Source organism: Felis catus, chromosome D4 (assembly GCF_018350175.1).
Source record: "Felis catus isolate Fca126 chromosome D4, F.catus_Fca126_mat1.0, whole genome shotgun sequence".
In the NCBI taxonomy this organism is placed as follows: domain Eukaryota; kingdom Metazoa; phylum Chordata; class Mammalia; order Carnivora; family Felidae; genus Felis; species Felis catus.
In genome coordinates, this window is record NC_058380.1 from 69,650,320 (window position 1) to 69,671,942 (window position 21,623).

The 21,623-nt window shown below is 37.6% G+C and overlaps 1 protein-coding gene across 1 annotated transcript in view; it reads right to left on the reverse strand.

Annotated features, from left to right (window-relative positions):
• Positions 1–21,623, reverse strand: part of CTNNAL1 (catenin alpha like 1) — a 63,475-nt gene that overhangs the window by 4,041 nt on the left and 37,811 nt on the right. Inside the window, exons 8-15 of the mRNA XM_023242544.2 lie at positions 20,560–20,646; positions 17,338–17,496; positions 15,652–15,744; positions 11,731–11,881; positions 5,747–5,784; positions 3,986–4,036; positions 3,739–3,893; positions 189–237 (exon numbers count right to left, since the gene is read on the reverse strand). Coding sequence (XP_023098312.1) covers positions 189–237; positions 3,739–3,893; positions 3,986–4,036; positions 5,747–5,784; positions 11,731–11,881; positions 15,652–15,744; positions 17,338–17,496; positions 20,560–20,646 — 783 coding nt within the window. The remainder of the gene's footprint in view (positions 1–188; positions 238–3,738; positions 3,894–3,985; positions 4,037–5,746; positions 5,785–11,730; positions 11,882–15,651; positions 15,745–17,337; positions 17,497–20,559; positions 20,647–21,623) is intronic.

The window sequence follows — 21,623 nt, forward strand, 5'->3', positions numbered from 1 at the left end:
TCAACAAGATAACCAAAAACGCTCGACAAAATGCTATTGCGAGCCCTCTACTTTTTCACTTTTCTCTACACATGTGTGTGCACAGGTAAGCATACAAACGTGACATGGTAAATCGTTTAGAAAACCCAGTTATTACCCACTTTTGGCCCAGAATTAAATTAGTAGCATAAAATGGAAATAAAACATACCTCTAGTTGATGAATTAAATCCTGGGAAGTTTTCAGTGGCCCCTCTCCTCTGAAATAAAATGAATTATCAAGGAGGTCTAAGAAAAAGTTACTGCCTGAAATTTGGTTGTATAATATAAACCTTTTAGAGCATTTTGAGTATTAATAGATCCTAAATTTTGAAGAAGAATATTGAACAGACTAATAATACTGTGACTTTATTCTTAAACAACTTTAATATTTAACTATTACTTCTTAGGGCACTTTAAAATTTTTCAGTGAACTTTATATATGTTAATTTTATAATGTAAAGGAACTTAACACTGACAAGTAATATTTAAATTTTATTTTTCCTTTTTAACCTTTTTCATTTTGCTTCATAAATTAAATACGTGAGATATGACAACATGTCTTAACCAAAAGGCCTTTGTTACATAATGGAAAGAGGATCAGACCAAAACTCAAAAAATTCTCATTTTTAATTCTAAAACTTTGATAAGGCATGTCATTTAAGTTTCAATGCTGAGTATATAAAATAGTCATAATAATATTTGTGCTACCACTCTCATCAGAATAGGGAACATCAGATTGAAAACTACCAAGAAACAAGACCTCTACAAATGAAAAGCAAATCACAGCAAAGTGAACAACAGAATGCATTAAGAAGAGCAGTAGACTGGCATGAATCATAAGAAATCTATTAACCAATTCTACCCTTAACATCTGTAAGATGGTGAACAAATTATTCCTGTTCTCTGATAAATTGTTGTGCTGATCAAATGAAATTATGAAGCAGAAACCACTTAAAAACCTATAAGGCACTTGTAAGTTTGAAATTTTTTTAAACTATAAGGTACCAAAAAATCTTAAATATATAAATTATCAAGAAAGAGGGGTGCCTGGCTGGTTGAGTTGGTAGAGTATGCAACTCTCGATCTTGGGATTGTAAATTCGAGCCCCATATTGAGTGTAGAGATTACTTAAAAATAAAACCTTTAAAATCATCAAGAAATATGAATAATCATCTATAAATTACTAAGAAATTCTGTAAATTGTTAAGATAACAATAGCCTGAGGAAAAGCTATAAAACTACCCAGGAAAACTGGATCCTGTGAAGGCTACCAGGTGAGTCTCAGAAACAAGCAACTACATGAGGTCGGTAAACCACAGGTATTAAGGGAAAACAAAACAAAACCAAAATTTGTTGGGGAAAAACAGATACACTGAGTGTGTGGGCAGAAAGTAAAGCCAGTATGAGATTTGACCACAGAGAAATCACCAAGACGTGTCAAATGGCACCAGGTGTCACCCATTATGGAAAACCCATTTTTTCCCTGAACTCAGCATTCCTGTGCAATCACTACATCTAGTAACAAGTCCCATTCCACAGAGCTTTAGTGATCCCCACCCCTCATAATGCAGCCACTCATGCTTCCCTCTCTCTATGGGATGCATGTCATATACTATCCTGACTCTGAAACAAAAAATGCTGACCATATCATCCTGAAATATCCTGAAACAAGAAACAAGAACTAAAAGAGACAGTTAAAAACTTAACAAAGGAGCCACCTGAGTGGCTCAGTCGGTTGAGCATCCGACTCTTAATTTTGGCTCAGGTCGTAATCTCATGGTCGCGAGACTGAGCTCCACATCTGGCCCTGTGCTGAGTGTGAAGCCTGCCTAAAATTTTCTCCCTCTCTCTCCCTCTGTCCCTCCCTAGCTTACAAGCATGTTTTCTCTCTCTCTCAAAACATACATACATACATAAAACCTTTAAAAAAATTCTGATGAATTCTCTGTTTAGGATGATTTTATGTGTCAAACTACATTCACTTAGTAAAGATATTTCTCTAGTTTTCACCGATCAAAAAAAAAAAAAGATTTTGTTTAAAGATCTGCTGATTTTTATCACCATGAGGAAACTAGCATGATTGCAGCCAAATGTCAAGATCTTTGTTATCTCTGCTAATCTGTGCACATTTGGTGTGGGCAAACGAAGGAGTTCCATTGTACTTTCTTCTGCACACTTGACTCATCTGATTTTTGAAAGACAGGAACTAAGAAAAAAAGGCCATAATTGTGTTAGGAAGACTCAATCCCAGGAGAAGCTTGCTAAAAACAAGAACAAAAGAAGGAAACCACCAAAGAGGAAAGGTCACCAAAGCTGGAAAGTACAGTAAAGTATTAACAGATGACTGCTAAACAGAGGCAAAATTACTCAACTCCTATCATTTCTCCCTCACCCTCCAGAATACTCTATCTTGAAAAGCTAGAAGATTTCATCAACAGGGAAATGAATGTTTCTTCCTCACTCTGATCTTCCTTCCATGCAAAGGAATCTTCACTAGCACAACATCCCTCACTTCTCTCAGCTCTCCCACTTATTCCATCCTGTAGAAGTGTGTGGACTTTTCGTTTTTTGGTGACTTTGCAAAAATAAGTTGGACATGTAGCCCTCTCCTTTCTCCTTTTTCTCTTGGAAGTAAAGATGCCTTTGGGAGACACCTGCTCTTCCAGGTGTTCAGAGACACATTCTGTCCCTATGAAGTACAATTTCTTAATTCTAGAGATCATTTTAAAAGCTACTTGCTTGTGGACATAAACGACATTATCCAATAATAGCTTTATCAATATAAATGTTACTGGCCCCTATCTGCCATTCTTTTGCTTATGTTTTCATTTTGTTCAGAACTTGGGTGGGAAAAAGGGTGCTGTTTATTGAACCCCAATGTCCATAGAGTAGTGGAGATCCTATTTTAATTGAGCTTAAGACTCCAGACCAAATGGATTACATTCCAGAATACTGTAACAACTTATAGATGTGGCCCACTGCTGATAATATTTTCAAAATCAAAATGAGTAGAAGACTCAAATATTTTCCAGGTTTCTAAAAATAAAAAAGACAGATTTCAGAAAGTTAGTGAAAAGTTTGAAGTCATTTTTGAGAAAATTCTAGAACAGATAATTGACCAGATAACTGATGAATGTTTAGCAACATAAATTACTATACCATATGTATAGCTTGTTGTGGAAGATTGTGGAATGTGATCAACATGGACTTCAATGAGGCATGTGATCAAGACTCTTGTAATGTGGACAAGACAGAGAAGGTAGGCCTTGCAACAGTGAAGTTAGGGAAATACTCTGCTATGAACACTGATTCCTGGAGATTTGGCACCCCATTGAGGTGGTAGGCCTCATGGTTGCATTCTTTGATCTCTATAATCTAATCAAGTACCAATCACTTACATAAAGAGTTAAAAGGCAGGTTTTCTAAACTTATTGATGCTGGCTAGGAGAAACAGATACATAGAATGACAAAAAGCAGAATGCAAAATTATTTCAAAATTATGAAAAGGACACAAACCTGAAAGAGGATATCTTCTAAATCTAAATCCTAATTAAATAAATGCCTTCTTGTTGCATTCACTTAATTATAAGAACTTATGGTCTTTTTTTTAACCATATATTGGAAGTTGACTTTAACCTGTCAATGATTTAACATGAGTTTTTCTTTACACCGGATACTATCAAATTGATTTAAAAGGATCAAAACATCACTATATTTACCTAGTAAATAAATATAGAGAATAGGCCATACTGGACATGTTCCGCCCATTTCGAACAATCTCATTTTCCTGATCCTCCCATTTCTTGATCTCACAGTTGGCATCAGAGGTAAGCAAACCCAGCTTAAGTCCAAGCTTTGCTATCTTGGCTTGCTCCTATAAAATACACGTTTTCATCACCACAATATTGTCATTATTAATGTAAATGGAAGTTTAGAAGTAAGACTGTTAAAAGGAAAAGATCTTACCTCAGAGTCAGGCTTGTCTGCCTTTAATGATTTCAGGTTTGCATTATTCTTCTGTGACAATGAAAAGATTAAGACATCTTAAAAAACAGTACAGTTATGGTGAGGAAATACAGTAGTAATAGAAAGCATAACAAAGTACCTGTAATAAAATTTTAATTTGAACATTTTCAGAACATACTTAAGCTACATTAAAACACGTTGAAACAAACTAATTGCAAACACTCTCCTAGCATGTGGGTTCAGCTTTGAATAGGTAGTTAGTTAGAAAGCCGAGGCCAGGGAAAGCAGATCATGCCCCAGAAGGACTTAAGGACCTGTACACCTTGTCAGAGTCCAGGTATTATATCTCCAAACATTCCTGGCCCCTCTGTTGAGTTATTCTTATGAAATGATGTCATAAAATTAGCTACTATATGTAGTTTTCCATATACTCCTATTGTTATGATTCTGGAGTTCAGTTCCTTTAACCAATTTGTCCTATGAGGGCTAATTTTGGCCCCCAAGTGCCATTGACATCCCAGTTCTTAATCCTTTACCCCAGGTCCTATAGGAGATTATACTTAGAATTTAGCACTTCATATTTGAATCAACATGTTTGCTGGGCCACTATTTTTGAAATGGTAATTTTTTTCTGTGTAAGCTATATGGAACTCAGAATATAGTTCCCCTAAGGTGAAAATATTGTAGTTAGGTTATCAGGCTAGCCCACAGATGCCTATTTACGTAAGTAGAAACCACCACCAATAGCAATGTTTCTTTGTAACATATATGCAGAAGCTCTTAGGAGACAGCAGCCTAGGTTGGCCATTCCCCCACTCTGAGGTCTGGTAGGAGCTCCCCTAGTTGGGCCACAATGGCTGGGGCTAGTGAACAGAAAGGTGCAGGAGAGGCTGGGAGCCCTTTTTTTTTTTTTTCCTTTTAACATATACTTAAACTATAAACACACACACACACACACACACACACACACACACACACACACACTGAGTAGATGTACACAAAGCATAAATTATAACAGAATAAAACAAAATACCCTAACCCCCTTAGCTAAAGAAAAAGATCATCACCAATACTTTTGAGGCATATGTGTACCTCCTCATTTTTTGTTTCTCTTATTATCACCATGACTTGATCCTTCTGACCAGCTATTCTGTCAGGAGTTCCACTGCAGAACACTCAAGAGCCTTAACTTTTCCCTTTTGTTTTCTGTCTCATGGTTTATACTTGCTCATTTAACATAGCCCTTTTGAGATTTTCTAATGCTGCTTACTATAGAAGAAATGGGACAGAAAATGAAAACAGAGAAACCATAAAGTTGCACACATGTACAAATACAAGCTGCCTCTTATGTTCACTGGAAAATACAGATGATCTGTGATCTCTAGCCCTTCCTTGTACAGTCACATCATGTGCATCTTCCTCCTTAGTCTGATAGACTAAAACGCAACTGATAGAGCATTTAAAAAAGAATGCCCTGCAAGTTTTTAGATTTTATTTAGAATTTTACACCCTGTCTCATTCTTTTAAATTTAGTTGTGTTTTCATCATTTTTATTTTTACTTTTACAAGTTATTTTTATTAGAGTGTTTAATGAAGACTGAAAGGGAACGCCTGAAAAGGTACAGAAACCATCTTAATGCATGTAACCAAGCGGGCCACCTAGTGGACACTATTTTGGAACGCAGTCAGACGCATCAGTTTCAATATATAATTTGAATTTTGAATAAAACATTCCAAAATGTACAAAACTCTTCTACTTACCATTGGCCTTGGAAGTGAAAGGTAGCCATACTTCTCTCCTACAAATAACACATACAACTTAAAACAACTTTTCTATTAGCATATTTTCTATTATTCACATTTAATTTTTAAAATATTAAATAGGAATGGTAGTACATTAGTTTTGATAATTTAGTCTATTGATTAAATGTGTCTCAGAAACAAAATTGTAATTTGATTGGTGAACATGAAGATTGTCAACAGTTGTATCCCTAAGGTACCTGGTTGGACAATCTCTACCTCCCCCAGTGTAATGGCAGAAAGGCAAAATATCTCAGTGATAATTACTTAAATTGACAACAAGCTTCATTCACAGTGAAATCTTTTACAGTAGCTTGCCTCTAATGAAACCAGATTCTTCTTTTCTCAGTATGAGTTATCAGTGCTTACTTGCTTTTCTGCGAGCATCAAAGCAAATCATTTACAGCTCACTTCATAAAGTATTCTTCTAGTTAGAGAGCAACTCTAGTGCATAAGATAGGAAGATGAAATAAACCAAATAACAGTCTCTTCGCTGTGAATTAACACATGGCAGGAAGCACAGTAACTATAGAAAGTAAGGTACTGTATAAGGCCCGCTTCATCCCTGTGCTTTCCTCTTTCAAACTTCTGGATCATGTATAAAGTCAGATTGCAATAGATGGTAGATTTTTTTTTTAAGTTTAGTTTGTTATATCTGAGGAAAGAATTTACAAGATTTGAACAGTAATTACTTCCTGATTTCAAGGAATGAAGTTTTGTTCAGCTGTAATATATTAGGTAGAACTATGTGAAATTGCTGATAGTCAACCACTCTGAAATACAAAAATAGCAATTTCATATAGTTTCACCTAATAAAAGTAAATACAATGTCAGAGTACTAAGTCACACACTTTCTTATAGAACAACTATTACATGAACAAGGTAAGCCTGCTCATAACATATTTACATCTTCATCTGGAACTGTGCTGTTGAATATGGAATCCACTAGCCATGTGACTAGTGAGCAACTGAAATATGACCAGTCTCAATGGAGATGTGCTTTAAAGTATAAAATACATATTGAAGGGGCATCTGGGTGGCTCAGTCAGTTAAGTGTCTGACTTCGGCTCAGGACATGATCGCACGGTGTGTGAGTTCAAGCCCTGCATCAGGCTCTGCACTGGATCCTCTGTCTCCCTCTCTCTCCACCCCTCCCCCACTCTCATGCACACTCTCACTCTCTCAAAAATATTTTAAAGGTGCGCCTGGGTGGCGCAGTCAGTTAAGCGTCCGACTTCAGCCAGGTCACGATCTCGCGGTCCGTGAGTTCGAGCCCCACGTCGGGCTCTGGGCTGATGGCTCGGAGCCTGGAGCCTGTTTCCGATTCTGTGTCTCCCTCTCTCTCTGCCCCTCCCCCGTTCATGCTCTGTCTCTCTCTGTCCCAAAAATAAATTAAAAAAAAAATATATTTTAAAAACTGAATAAAATACACATTGGATTTTGAAGACTTAATATAATGGGAGAAAATGTAAAAGACCTCATTAATACTTTTTAAGTACTGATTATAAACTGAAACAGTATTTTGGATACATTGGATTAAATAAAAAATATTAAAATGAATTTCACCTGATTCTTTTGAAAATTTTCATGTGCCTCCTATAAAATTTTAAATTACATATGTGGCTCACGTTATATTTCTATTGAACAGTGCTGATCTAGAAAATGAACTGTCATTATGGGTCAGCCATTGGTACTTAGGATATGTTTTATGATTCAAATAATTTGTTTGTAATATCAGAATTGTAAGGGAATTTTATTAATGGTGTTCTGTTCTCAGAATTGAGAGAGAGAAATAAAACTTAAAGAAGACATTATTCCATGCCTTTTCTCCCAGCCCTGATATAAAAAGTGCCTGAATTAGGTGTGAATAGAAGACTTTAAGTCATTTAGAACCTCAAAATTCACCATTTATCTTAATTCAAAGTCCAAATCCTGTCCATAATATCCCTAAAAAAGTGGTCTTAATAAACTACAGAAATAAGCATAATCATTACTTAACATAATTAGCTTAGGTGTGAGCAGTCTTGTATTATTATCTACTCTTATGCTCCTCCATAGTGCCCATATCCCTGAAATGTTCACCTTTACTCTCCAAGAGGAAAAAAAAAGCGAACTATATTAATCTCTTATCTCTCCAAGAATCAACAGAGTTAAAGAAACCAGAAGGCACGGAGAAATAAATGCAAAGAAACAAAGAGCCTTTATATAATCTGGTTTGCTATTCACCAATTAATTAACTGGCACTTCCAGTCCCTGAGGGTGTCTTATAGGTACTTTGTTTTGCTCCCTATTTCCATCATTCAGTTGGACTAAGAATGGTTTGCATATTTGAGGAAAATTGCAAAACTGACCATTCTTCAAATAGTTTTTCCCCATAATGCTATTCAGGTAAGGTTGTCCCTCATTCCCCCAGTTCCAATATAAGCCAAGGTAAGTTGATAATAATACAAAAAACAAAACAAAACAAAACAAGAAAAAAGTTAATAAAGATACCAAAAATCATTAATCTGAATCATTTTATATTAACTTTATAGTTGTTTTTTCCATACAAGTCTAATTATTGCCATTGATTCTAAGCAGAGCAAATGTATTGACTCAGTTATGTTTAGCTATTACATCAAATTAAAGAAGTGGCATAAGCAATTTGTATCTCTGATGAAAACATTAGACAAAACAATTTTTATCTTCTGAATGCAAACATTAGAAGTCGCTGGAAAAACAGGAATGTTTATGGGGAAAACATACTTGATATTTGATTTATAAAATGGTTTTCAAAGAACTGTTTTCACAGGGGTATCGTAAGTTTAATACTCCCTAAATCAACACGACAGCTGTACCATCTTTACTTCTCACTTTAACCTCCAGATAAACGAAGTTCACAATTCAGCTCAAAAGCCCCTCTCATCTTATGGGAGTACCAAAATGATTTCTTTTGAAAACCTAATTGAGAAATGCTGCTCTCATTTTCAATACCCAGAACTTTTCTGCATCTCTACAAACTAAAGCTAATATCCCAAGGACAGAAAAGCCTCATTATTTCACTAGAGATGGGCTATGTTATTCCCTATTAGAAGTTCCTACAATTAGCTCTTTTGATTCTGGAAGGAGTTCTACATGGCATGACCAGAATGACCACGTCCCCAGACCCACTTAAAACGAATGGCTAAGTACTGAAGGAAAGGCGATTATTAGGTAACCACAGGAGTAGGACTGGGATATTCTAATCCAAACCCAGTTGTCATCCTCAAACTTTCCCTCGTCTCTGCATTCAATTAATCACCAAATCCTACCAATATTACTTATAAAGTTTTTCTTAAATCAGTCCTCTTATCTATCTCCATTTCTATTATTATCATCTCATTATCTCTTGTCTGATGGACCACTGCCTTGATTCGAACTCCATGTCCCCCAAACAAGCTCATATTGTTCCCCCTTCTATGCTCCCTATTTCAGTGAACAGCACCTTATGTATCCAATCTGCCAAGTGACATGGTAAGTGCAGAGCTATGGAACAGGGCTGCTAGGTGCATCCCTATAACCTGAAGCCCAGTCATATTAATTCTAAGATGGTTCAAACAGAACAAGAGAAATTCAGCTTCCTTAAAGGAGAGGTAGAGTCTACAGACTATGAAAGAAGTCTCCTTTTCACATTTAGGTACGTAGAATAAGCTCAAATTCTAAATGCTATAATTACATATTCAGCACTAAGGTAAAGTAGGATCTTCCTGATTGGGTCCCTTCCAAAAAGAAGACCATGGCTTCCCAGGAGGTTTGGGTAAGAAGGCAGAAATGGATGAAGATAGAAAGGCAGTAAGGCAAGTATTGATTTTTGAGTTCTTAAAACAATCCCAGGAGGCCCTATTGTGCAATTTGAGTGTCTCACGGTAAGGGGGACAATGACCTAGCTCTGAGACTGACTTCAAGTATGAGAACACTAAAGTCTCTTCTCATTGCTTACCATGTTGTGTGCTACTTAATTGGTTGGTGAAACGATACTTGCAACATATCTGATAATTTTTCTAGTAATGAGAGTCAAGATATTCAGAGCAGAACAAAGGTAGCTAGAATACGGCAAAGGCTTTTCAATAATAGCTGTAACGTGAGTTACAACAGTAGCAGAGAGAAATGAGGATCTGAAGAATACACTCTGTCCTTTTAGGGAAGCAGTGGACAGGTGCAAGGTAACAGGCAGGCTTGTCATAATAACCGTACAGCACAGGAAAAACAACACTGTGACACTGGACTCAGTCCAGCCAATAATGGCTAACCCAGAACTGGACTTCTTTGTCAGAAAAGCTATTCTTATGAGCTTAGTGATAAAAGTCAGGACAAAGAAAGGCAGTACAAGAAATCAACCAACTCTATCTCAATTAATTCCACATAAGGATCCTTCTGAACAAGATACTTTACCAGTAAACAATGGATGGAGTATTGATTAAAGGCAACAGAATTTCCCACCTAAAGAAGAATTTCTGTTCAGCCCTAAGGAAGTTAAGGTTTTCCAAGGACAGGTTACCCACATCTAAAGAAGAAACTGTTTACATAACAGCCAGCTTAAAAGGAAAAGAAACCATAATTGACTATGTAGTCCAAAAATAAGTGGGGCGCCTGGGTGACGCAGTCGGTTAAGCGTCCGACTTCAGCCAGGTCACGACCTCGCGGTCCGTGAGTTCGAGCCCCGCGTCAGGCTCTGGGCTGATGGCTCAGAGCCTGGAGCCTGTTTCCGATTCTGTGTCTCCCTCTCTCTCTGCCCCTCCCCCGTTCATGCTCTGTCTCTCTCTGTCCCAAAAATAAATAAATGTTGAAAAAGAAAATTATTAAAAAAAAAAAAAAGTGTAGGATTTTCCTGTTCCAACTCTGGTCTATCTGTAGTGGATGCTAGTGCTGAGAAGGGCAGGGAAGCCACTTTTCTTCGTTTCCTAAACAAGTCCTATGCCTTAATTATCATTCCTCTTTAAATGTGGATCAATTATATCACGTTACCTGTTAATATATGAAACTTGCCTCACATAAAAATCCATGTGCCTATTAATGCTTTATAAAAGCATCAAAATGATAAGCCATTTAGACTATCACAGAAATCTTTAAATGTAGAAGCATGGCAAACATTTATTATATTTTACAAATTACACTATATTTACAAAGTCTATCATTTCCTGATTTTTAAAAACAAATCAGCAATTATCCTAAATACAGATTTTTTTAAATATGAAATGTTTAAGTGTGCAATTCAATAAAAATAAGTATGTAATTTGATGTTACTGTGACTTAAATGACATTTTATTTAAAAAAAAAAAAAAACAAGCATGCTTGACACTAACAGAAGCCATTCAAAGGGAAAAAAGTACATGACAAGACAAAAACATAAGAGGATACACCATACAATGGGAAAGAAACAAAACTCCCAGTTGATATTAAAATAAAGAGGATGCCTTCCTATACATTGTGCAGTGCTATTCTACTTGTTGTAGAAATACCAATGAACTTACCCACCACAGGAAATATTCCAAGATTATGCAGTCATCAGAGAAAGAGATTCCATCCAAGTGGAAGGAAAGCAATTCAAAAATCAAATAACTACATTCATTTCATTATGAAGTTAGTAGAATTAAATCAGAGAATAATTGTATTACAGAAGAGCTTTTATACTAAAACTAAAAAACAATTTAGATAAAATATAAAATGACTGGATTTCAATCAGAAAACTAGAATATTAACATTTCAATGAAATCTACAACACTGTTGTACAATAAATTATACTGCTTAGATGCTATAATAAAGGACAGACAACACCGTCCCAATTTTTCTGTGGGAGATATGTTACTATAAAAATAACCCATTGGGTGATAACAAGATAATTCATCTTGTAACTGAGGTTTGACATTAAAAAACTAACAGAATTAATTACAATAATAATGTGTTTAAATATGTGGATAGTTTCTCACCTCGTCTTCCTTCGAAAACATCATTGATTTCTCGTAGCAGTGTTGATATGTCACTAATCTGGGATTCCCAAGCTTCACAAAAGACATCTAGGTTTTCTTTAGCAATTTTACTAGACGGATGCAATGTCAATGTTTCAGCAGCAGAAATTATCTAATGAAACACAACAGACACAGGTGTGCATTTCAAACTCTTAGTTCTTAGAATCATGCTGGAGACCAAACTTAAGTCTGTGCTGTTCAACTCAACAAACAACTATGAAATGATTTCCACACGTAAGCTCCAGGTTGGCCAATGTGGAGACCCATAGAACAAACCTCACTGTTTCTTATAAGCTGATCCACAAATAAATAGGATGCACGATTCTACACAAGCATTTATTCAGGGAGCAGTGACCTTTATTTCAGGAAAACTGGGTCAACGAAGTTGCTTCCATTGCAGAATTCAAAGAGTTATCTACACAGACTACAAAGAGTGGACTGTGCACTGTAGGTACAAGAGATGGGGGAGTAGTCATGGCAGCAACAACAGTCACAGGGGTAGTGGTAATGGTGGCAGTAGCAGCACTGGTATCAGTAGCAGTAGGGGTAGTAATAGTAATGATGATAGTAGTAGTAATAACGGCAGCAGCAGCAGCGGCAGCAGCAGGTGGGTAGTATTACTGGTAGTGGCAGTCGTAGTAACGTACACACACATCTATGAGTACGTGGCAGGTACGTTCTTGAGATGCTCTTTTAGGTGCTTGATATACATTAGTATTAATCTTCAGAAACACGCAGACAAAATATTGGCTATCCTTCCCAAATACACATTATTCCCGTTATACAGCTAGAGAAACCGAGGCTCAGAGATACCAAGTAACTAATATATGGCTATTCATTCACCTACTATGTGCCAGGTACTGTACCCATGTTCCAGGAGCTGGGGAAACAGCTGTGAATGAAACAGATAAATTTGTCTGTCTTCATGGGGCTCACATTATGAGGGAGACAGACAATAAAAAACACACATGTAAATGTTAAGATATTTCAGCGATGATAAATTGTATGTATGACAATAAAGGGTAAGAGAGATAGAGGGTGTTAGAAGGTCACCGAAAAGGAGGCATGTAAAAACAAAGAACTGAAGAAGTCAAGGAGGCCGTGAGGGAATCTAGGGTGAGTCATTTGGGATGAGCTGGGAACACTTCTAGTATGTTCAGGGAACAGCCAGCAGGCCAGTGTGACTAGACTGACATGAAAAACAGGAAGGTCACCAGTGGCCATGTAATGAGGAACATACACAGTAAGGACCGGACTTTACTGTGAGATAGGAAGTCACTGAAGAGCTTTCAGAAGACTGATATGATCCATGCCATGCTCCCTCTAAGGGAATTAGAGCTACAAGCTCCTCCTGGTTTGGCACAGTCCCACGGGCACAGGGCTTGACAAGTAGGTGGCAGCTTCAGGAGCATAACAAGGTTCCCCATCTTCAGGGAAGGTGGGTACATGGGCTTGCCAGAGAACCACGGGCTAGATTTCAGCAGGAGTGCCCTCTTGACCAGGGCACTATGTGTGTGTGTGTGTGTGTGTGTGTGTGTGTGTGTGTGTGTGCGCACGCGCGCGCGCGGGCGTGTGTGTGTCTGTGTGTGTGTATTTTTTTTTAATTAGAGAGAGAGACAGAGAGAGAGAGAGAGAGAGAGGGAGGGAGAGAGGCAGAGGGAGAAAGAGAATAGGGGGTGGAGAGAATCTTAAGCAGGCTCCACACTGAGTGGGACCCTGGGAGCATGACCTGAGCTGGAATCAAGAGTCAGATGCTCAGGGCACCAGGGTGGCTCAGTCGGTTAAGCATTTGACATCAGCTCAGGTCATGATCTCGAGGTTCGTGGGTTCGAGCCCCTCATCAGGCTCTACGCTGACAGCTTAGAGCCTGCTTCAGATTCTGTGTCTCCCTCTCTCTCTGTGCATTCCCCCCGCAACCCATGCTCTGTCTCTCTTTCTCTCTCAAAAATAAATAAATATTAAAAAAAAATTTTAAAGAGTCAGACGCTCAACTGACTGAGCCATCCAGACACCCCTAGGATCTAACATTTTAAAAGAACTATAAAAATGACATAGCTAAAGTAGAGATGTCCAGAAATAAATATAAATTATCCCAGACACATGCTCTAATTCTTTACTTGATCCCTTTGTGAAACAGATAGCAAAGACTAGGAGTAAAAGCTGAGGCTGTGGGAAGAAAAAGACTTCTCAAGTCATAGAAGTTGACAACAGGCTCGATCACTGCCCTGCGGAAGAAAGTACGGTGGTCCCTGATATTCCTGCTACAGTAAAAACAGTAAGCAGAGAATTACAGCCAAGTAGCAAGCAGGGCTTGAGGGTAACAAGAGCTGACGGCACATGGCAGGAGAGTCAAAACTTTCAATTCCACTGAAATACATTTATAGCCAAGGTGAACAGGATGAATCTCAAGTGGACAAGCAAATATTAAAGCCTTGGTTTTTCCTAATAAACAGAGATCCTCTGGTTATAATAAAATGTTCAGCTGATGATCATTGCTAAGGGTCACTCATGTAGTTCCTGCTTCCATAATAAGCCTTTGACACTATTCTCTACAGGGAAGCTTATTGTCCTTCTAACGTCCATTCATCACGGTTCTGCTAGAGGACACACGTCACCACTGTCTCTAAGTCACTTGCACTGTTCTCAACTATAAATCCAAGGGCTCTACAACTACCATCAAACACAGGAGTTAGGAGTAAGTCCTTGGTTGACCATGATAAATGAAATAAGAACTCCTGGTAAATTGTATTTTAGAACTTAGACCTAAAAAAGAAATGAAGTTCTGGCCCTCACTTTTCTCTTTAACTTGACAGGGACAGTATTAAATGGGGTATCAATTTTTAAAAGCCTCTTGGAAATTATAAACACAAAGTAATATTTCAGAAAAGTCAGAAAAAAATAATTCCCAACTCTTCCAAACAAGCACAAGAACTTTCATTTCCACATATTCCTATGTACGTTTTCATAGCAGGATTATAGTAAGTATACAAATCTGTATCCTGCTTTTATCATCTAACATTTTAATAAAACACTTTTAAATGTTGCTATTTCTAGTTGTCATAATTATTATTTTAAGGTCATAATGTATTATTTGCCTGACTTCAGATACTTATTTTGCTTCCAACTGGATCTTATTGTAAGTAATGCTGTAACATTGCTTTAGTTTTTGTTTTTCTAATTTGCTTATGTCCTAGGAATCCTAGGTCAAAACACATAAGTAATTTTATGGCTTGGTCCATAATAGTAATTACTTCTTTAAAAGATTTTATTTTTTAATGTTTATTTATTTTTGAGAGACAGAGACAGAGTATGAGTGGGGAAGAGGCAGAGAGAAAGGGAAACACAGAATCTAAGCAGGCTCCAGGCTCTGAGCTGTCAGCACAGAACCCGACGCGGGGCTCGAACTCACGGACTGTGATATCATGACCTGAGTCAAAGTTGGATGCTTAACCAACTGAGCCATCCAGTCACCCCTAAAAGATTTTATTTTTTTAAGTAATCTCTACACCCGATGCAGGGCTTAAACCCACAACCCTGAGACCAAGAGCCACACTCTCCACCAAATGAGTGAGCCACAGTCACCCCGGTAACTTACTTTTCAAATGTGTCATAACAACCTTCATTGTAAACAGCTTCTTGAAAATAAATATAAACTAGGACATCAATTAAATGGGCCGATCTCCAGTTTTGCAGATAAGTAGCTAACCCAAGGCAATGTAATCTCTGTTCAGGCATGCTATCTATGAAAACTCCATTACCTTCATTACTCTCAATAGATTTGGCTTCTAGTTATGCAGAACCATGCACATCTTCCTTCCACAACATTTGTTATGACACTCAGACAAGATATAATATAAAGCAATGATCTGCTATTGATCATACCTGTTGGCCAGTCACCTGAAATGTCTCCTCTGCATGTACACAGGTTATTTCAAGAGGTTCTGTCCCAGATATATGACGCAACAATCGACAGGCCTACGAGAAAACATTTTGATAGTTCAACTTCCACATTCTCATTCTTCACAATACAGGTTTTCATTTTATAATTAGGAAAGAAAACAAAGCCTTACACATAAACTTATTAAAACCTTATTAAATTAAATCTTATTAAAAATCAAGTTGTACATTACTGAGAAGATTATTATAACACTATATTGGTTACCAATAAATTTTCTAGGAATAAAGCAGGAACCAATAAGGGTAGAGCATATTGTCTCTTTGTCTCTGTTTCTTATCTCATAATGGCAAGTGGGAACAGAATACTAGAACCAGGACGAATCTTTGAAAGGATCTCGTAGTAAGTACCCACACATTGTATGTATGAAGAAACTTAGAGTAGTGACTTGCCCCAGATCCCTCAGCTACACTATGTCAAGCTATACGTTCTATCTACCAAGAAACAACACTTCTCCTCAGGGTCAATTAATTAACACACCTTTCACTGGAGATAACCCTGGATTAGGCAAGGCTGATGTAGTGAGAACCTTTATCAGAGAAAATTATTGCAAATCTTGAGACTTAGGACACAAAGCATTTTTTCCACTAAAAAAATTGCTGCAGGATTCCTATAAATGCCAACTTTGTTTACAGTCATAATATTTGGTTTATAAACATAACAGCACTGGGGTGGGGAAAATTAAGTGAAGGTGATCAAAAGGTACAAATCTCCAGCTATAAGATAAATAAGTTCTGGGGATATAATATATAAGTCTATAGTTAAAAGTACTGTTTTGTATATTTGAAAGTTGCTAAGATCTTAGAAGTTCCCGTCACGAGGAAGAATTTTCTGTAACTATCTGAGGTGATAGATGTTAAGTCAATTTACTATGGTGATCATTTCATAATGTATACATATATGAAATCATTATGTTGTACACTTTAAACTTATGACACTGACATATGTGGTCTACAGCTATGTTTGGCCAACGGGAAGCCCCAGCAATAGACCAGCAGGAATGAAAGGAGTAAGAGCCTTTATTCTCCCGCTCTTTCCTTGCAAGGTTGCCTCGGCCTGTTTCTGTGTCTAGTCCTGAAATCAAACCTCTCAAGGTAGCTTTCTGGAAGACTCTGTTTCCGTCCAGCCTCCAGGAACCACTCATTCCCCCTGTTAATTTGGGCCAGGGAGCAATACCAGCTCTACTGTCACTAACCCCAATTACTGCACTGCCATGGTCCCCCCACACCCTGTCTATGCAGTTGTGAATAGCTCCTTTATTAAAGCCTTTTACATGATCCTAATTCAAGTATGCCATCTCTTTCTGCTGAGACCCCACAGATTCAAATGCAAACAAATCATACAACGTATCTCCCTTACTCTACTCCATAGCCTAATCTCTCTGAGAGAATAAAGACAAGATTAATAATAAGTGCATCTGTGGGTTCCAGCATTCTTTGTTTGGTTTTAGAGGCCAGACTGTTGTTAGAACAGATCAACATTATACCTTTAAAACTGCAAAGAAGATGGAGGAAATGCCCATATAAAGTTAACCAAAAGCTGTTAATATTCCCTGATGATAGTACAACTATCATGAAGCCATAATGACTCTAACAAATGAACCTATTACTCACCTCAACAAGCTGCTCTTTCTGTTCAGAGAGTTTACAGGCATATTCAGCCAAACCTTCTAAATTTCCTTCTACTCCAGTAAGTTTTAATGCTTTTAGAACCACATGATCAGCATGGTATTTTAACAGATCTGCTGCCAGCTGAGTTGCTGTACTGTGAAGCTGCAGATGTGGGGGGTGAAGGGTAATGAAAGAAAGACAACAAACAAGAAGGTTCTGTAATCATGCACCTCACAAGCATTTAAAAATGAAAAAGCAATCTCACTTGATCCACTGAGAGGAAAGTGCAAAGTTTCTTGTGGTAATAGTAGAAGCTGTATAGCACTGGCAGCTTGTAAGTTCTACCAGGGTGGGAGTGACACCGACATCTTTGAGTCCCCAATGTTGGCAGTGATGCTGTGTGTAGAAGATGGACTGCTCAGCCCGTGCAGAGTGGCCGGTCCCTATTTCACCCTGCCATTAACCAGCTCCTTCTCACACAGCTTTTCTCTTACTTAAAAAAATGCTTCTGCTCCTCTAAAAGTTAGTTAGGAATAGAACAGTTCCTTATTAAGAGGATGGTATTCAGAGTACTAAGAGGAAAATCAAATGGCGTTTCATGATGATTAGCGTTTGTTAGTCATAGACTTTTAAAAAGGTATTGATAGGAGATTCAGTCAGTTAGGTATTCAACACAACTTTATTAAATGCTCAGACCATGGGAGACACTGTATTAGAGGCTGGACATACATGACAAGTAGGATACAACTCCTTCCCTCAGGGGTTTACAGCTTCTCTGTAGTTCTATCCAGAACTTTACTCCCCAACTCTTGGGTCACAGAAGAAATGACAGACAAAGGGTAACCAAAACCCCAAGGCTGTATTTGACTTGGAATGGACTTTAAGCATAGCTTACTCTCAGCAGGTATCTTTGGGTCCTATAACTCCAAAATCTTCTCATTCTGCCTTTTGTCTTTAAAAAAAAAATGATGTGATGGGTTATTCTGGGGTTCTCCAGGAAGAGATCATTTTTATTAACACTGTCCTAAGGAAAATCTGACTTTGAACTAAGCCCATTGATTTTTTTTTCCTGGAAGTAATCCAACGCCATTTCAGACTATAGGACATTTACAAAATTAACAATAGAGTAGTCTGCATTCATGCTACCAAGTGAGAATAATTACAGTCAGAAACAAAGACATTAAAATGTACTTTCCTTTGGAAACTAAATGCCACATAAGAATTTGAAAATATTTTATTTAACCATCAGGGCCTTAGAGAATACCTAATGCCAGCCCTTTATTTTACAGCCTATGAAACAGGTCCTTAGGGACCAAGTGACTTGCCCACAATCACGTAAATCTGATAAGTGGGTCTAGAGATAACTTATTACCAACCATAAGGGAGAAAGGACAAACAAACTGGAAGTTCCGCTCTGTGCAATGAACCGACAATAGCTCTACAGACATCATCTGCCTTCCTCCTTCTGAAAATTCTTCCAGGTTGATGTTGTTACACCCATTTCAGAGGTAAGGAAAATGAAGCTGGTAGAAAGCCACTCAGTCTATCAGCAAAGGATTTTATTCTCTTACTGATAGTCAAGTTTTAACAGTAATTTAGCTAAAATTGAATAGGCTGGAAAAAAAATGGATAGGCTTTTTTTAAACCAAAATAACCCACAACATCCTTCTATGTTTAACAGGATGTAAAAATGAAGGTTCCAATAGAGGTCAGTACCAAGTAAAATGTGAAACAAATCATCATACATGTAATTTATAAAACCCAGTTTCATTCCCTTGAACCCTTGACTCTGCAGAAGTGTAAACGAATAAAGGGATTAGAGATAAGGAAGCTCTGTTTGGAAAGTGGACAGGTGCCTACTGAGTGCCACCTCCAGGCAGCCCCCAAAGTAGATGGAGCCACGTGACATGGAGTTTCAGTGAAGGGCTGAGGGTCTCACAGGAGGGGCTCTGCAGAACACACTCAAGCATCCCTGAGAGACAAAGTCAGCTTGAAACAGAGCCCAAAGCATCCTGTAAAGGCGCCAGTTCCAAAGAACTTTCCACCTCCCCACTTTCTCTCTACTGGCCCTGAGCCACACTTGGCAAAGATCAGGAACAGAAGCTAGATAAAGGGGGGATGAAGAGAATGAAAAGAGACCAGAGACCACACCTTTCCCAAAAGCCCTAGGTGGGGCTGGGGAAAAGGGGCTAAGTCCTACAATCAAATGAATATCAAAGTAGCGATTAATATATTGGAGAAAACATTCTCATTTTTGAACTGAGATTGTGTCTCAGGACCTAAGCCACGAACTGGCAAAGTCACTCTGTAAAGGGTCAGGTAGCAAATATTTTAGGCACAATTTCAACTGCAACCACCTAACTCTGTTGTTGTAGTGAAAAAACAGTAGACAACATGTAAGCACACAGGCAGGACTATGTCTCCCAAAATTTTATTTACAAAAGACAACCTGGTCATAGTTGGCAAACATCTGACTTAAAGAGACTTGCAATTACCTGAGAGTGATCAAGTAAGTCACAGGATGGTCAAGTTTTCATTCAGGAAGCAGGGAAATCTCAACCAGAAGAATGTTTTTAAAAATCAATTTTATTAAGGTTATAGTTTATATGCAGCAAAATACACCAAGGATGCTGTTTGATAAATTTTAACAAACATATCTATATTGTGGTGGTGGTTACCACTGCAATCAATATTTACTGCATTTCCATTACCCCAAAAAGTTCTTCCCCAACTTCTGGCCCCAGGCAGCCACTGATCTGGTTTCTGTCACTATAAATTAGTATTGCCTTTTCTAGAATTTCTTCTAAATGGAATTACACACACACACACACACACACACACACACACACACACACACACGCGCGCACGCTCTTTGTGTCTGACCTCTTCATGTTATGTTTTAGTGATTCACCCATATTATTACCTGTATTGATTCTGTTCCTTTTTGTTGAATAGTATTTGTTATAGTTATACCAAAATTCATTTATCGATTCCTCTGTTGATAGAAATTTAGACTGTTTCCAGTTTGGGGCTATTATAAATAAAGCTGCTGTGAACATCCATGTACAAGCTTTGACAATGATGGCACTAATTAAATGGTGGCTTCCAAATGGAAACCCATTTTCTGGGCACATAGACATACTAATACTAATGCATCACATACATACCATACAACATGAAAATTAGCGAAGATTTAAAAGAGACTAGGTTTCGAACTATACTTACTTCTTTCTTAAGTTCATTGAGACTGTGGCTGATTTTCAATACAGAGAGTTCTAGCTCTTCAGCAATACTTTTTGTTTTCTTGCTTTGCTAATAATAGAAAAATATATATATAGTGTTACTTCATCTTTTTATCTAATCATTCCAATTTTACTTGAACTATAAATTACAATAACTGTTTAATATCATTCTGTGAATTATAAAAAAAGTAGATTTAAAAAATTCACCTGTTTATGGCTGGAATGGAAAATAAAATTTTACCTATTATTTAGTTACATTTTTCCTATTCTGACTATAAAAAGATTAATTTTTAAAATCTAATTCTTTAATAAATTTATCATGTCTAAAATGAATCAATTTTATCTTCTGCCTTGAATGCTCATCTTTTCACTCTTAACAGAGTTAAAACTTAAAATCCTATTTACCTTCAAGTCTCTACATAAATGTCTCTTTCTCAGAAAGGCTTTTTCAGTTCACACAATCTAAATTAGGCCGTCTTCTTATCCATTCTAATCTTCTAAGTAATCATCCTCGCTTGCAATTACATAGTTAACTGTTTTGTTTGTTTCTTTCTTTAAAGCCTATATTCCCCCACTAGGCCTTGGTAAATTCCAGAAAGGCTGGGATTACATTTATTTTAGTCACCAATGAATACACAATACCTAGCACAACAAATGGAAGGTAGTAGGTACTCATGTCTTTGAATAAATAAATTGTTAAATGTCACCTATCTTCAAGAAGTCTTATTTATTTATTTTATTTTAGAGAGAGACCGAGAGCGTGAGAGGGGCAGAGGGAGAGGGGCAGAGAGGGAGGGGGGAGAGAGAGAGACAGAGGGAGAAAGAGAGAATTTGAAGCAAGCTCCATGCTCAGCACAGCGCCCGATGCAGGGCTCCATCCCACAACCCAGGGATCATGACCTGAGCCAAAATCAAAAGTTGGACACTCAGCCAACTAAGCCACCCAGGCAGCCCAAGAGGTCTTCTTAATTCTTCTCCCTAAATATAAATTCGCCCTCCTTCAATTCCATGCAAAACATGGTCTGTACCTCTGTTGGGCACTTAGAA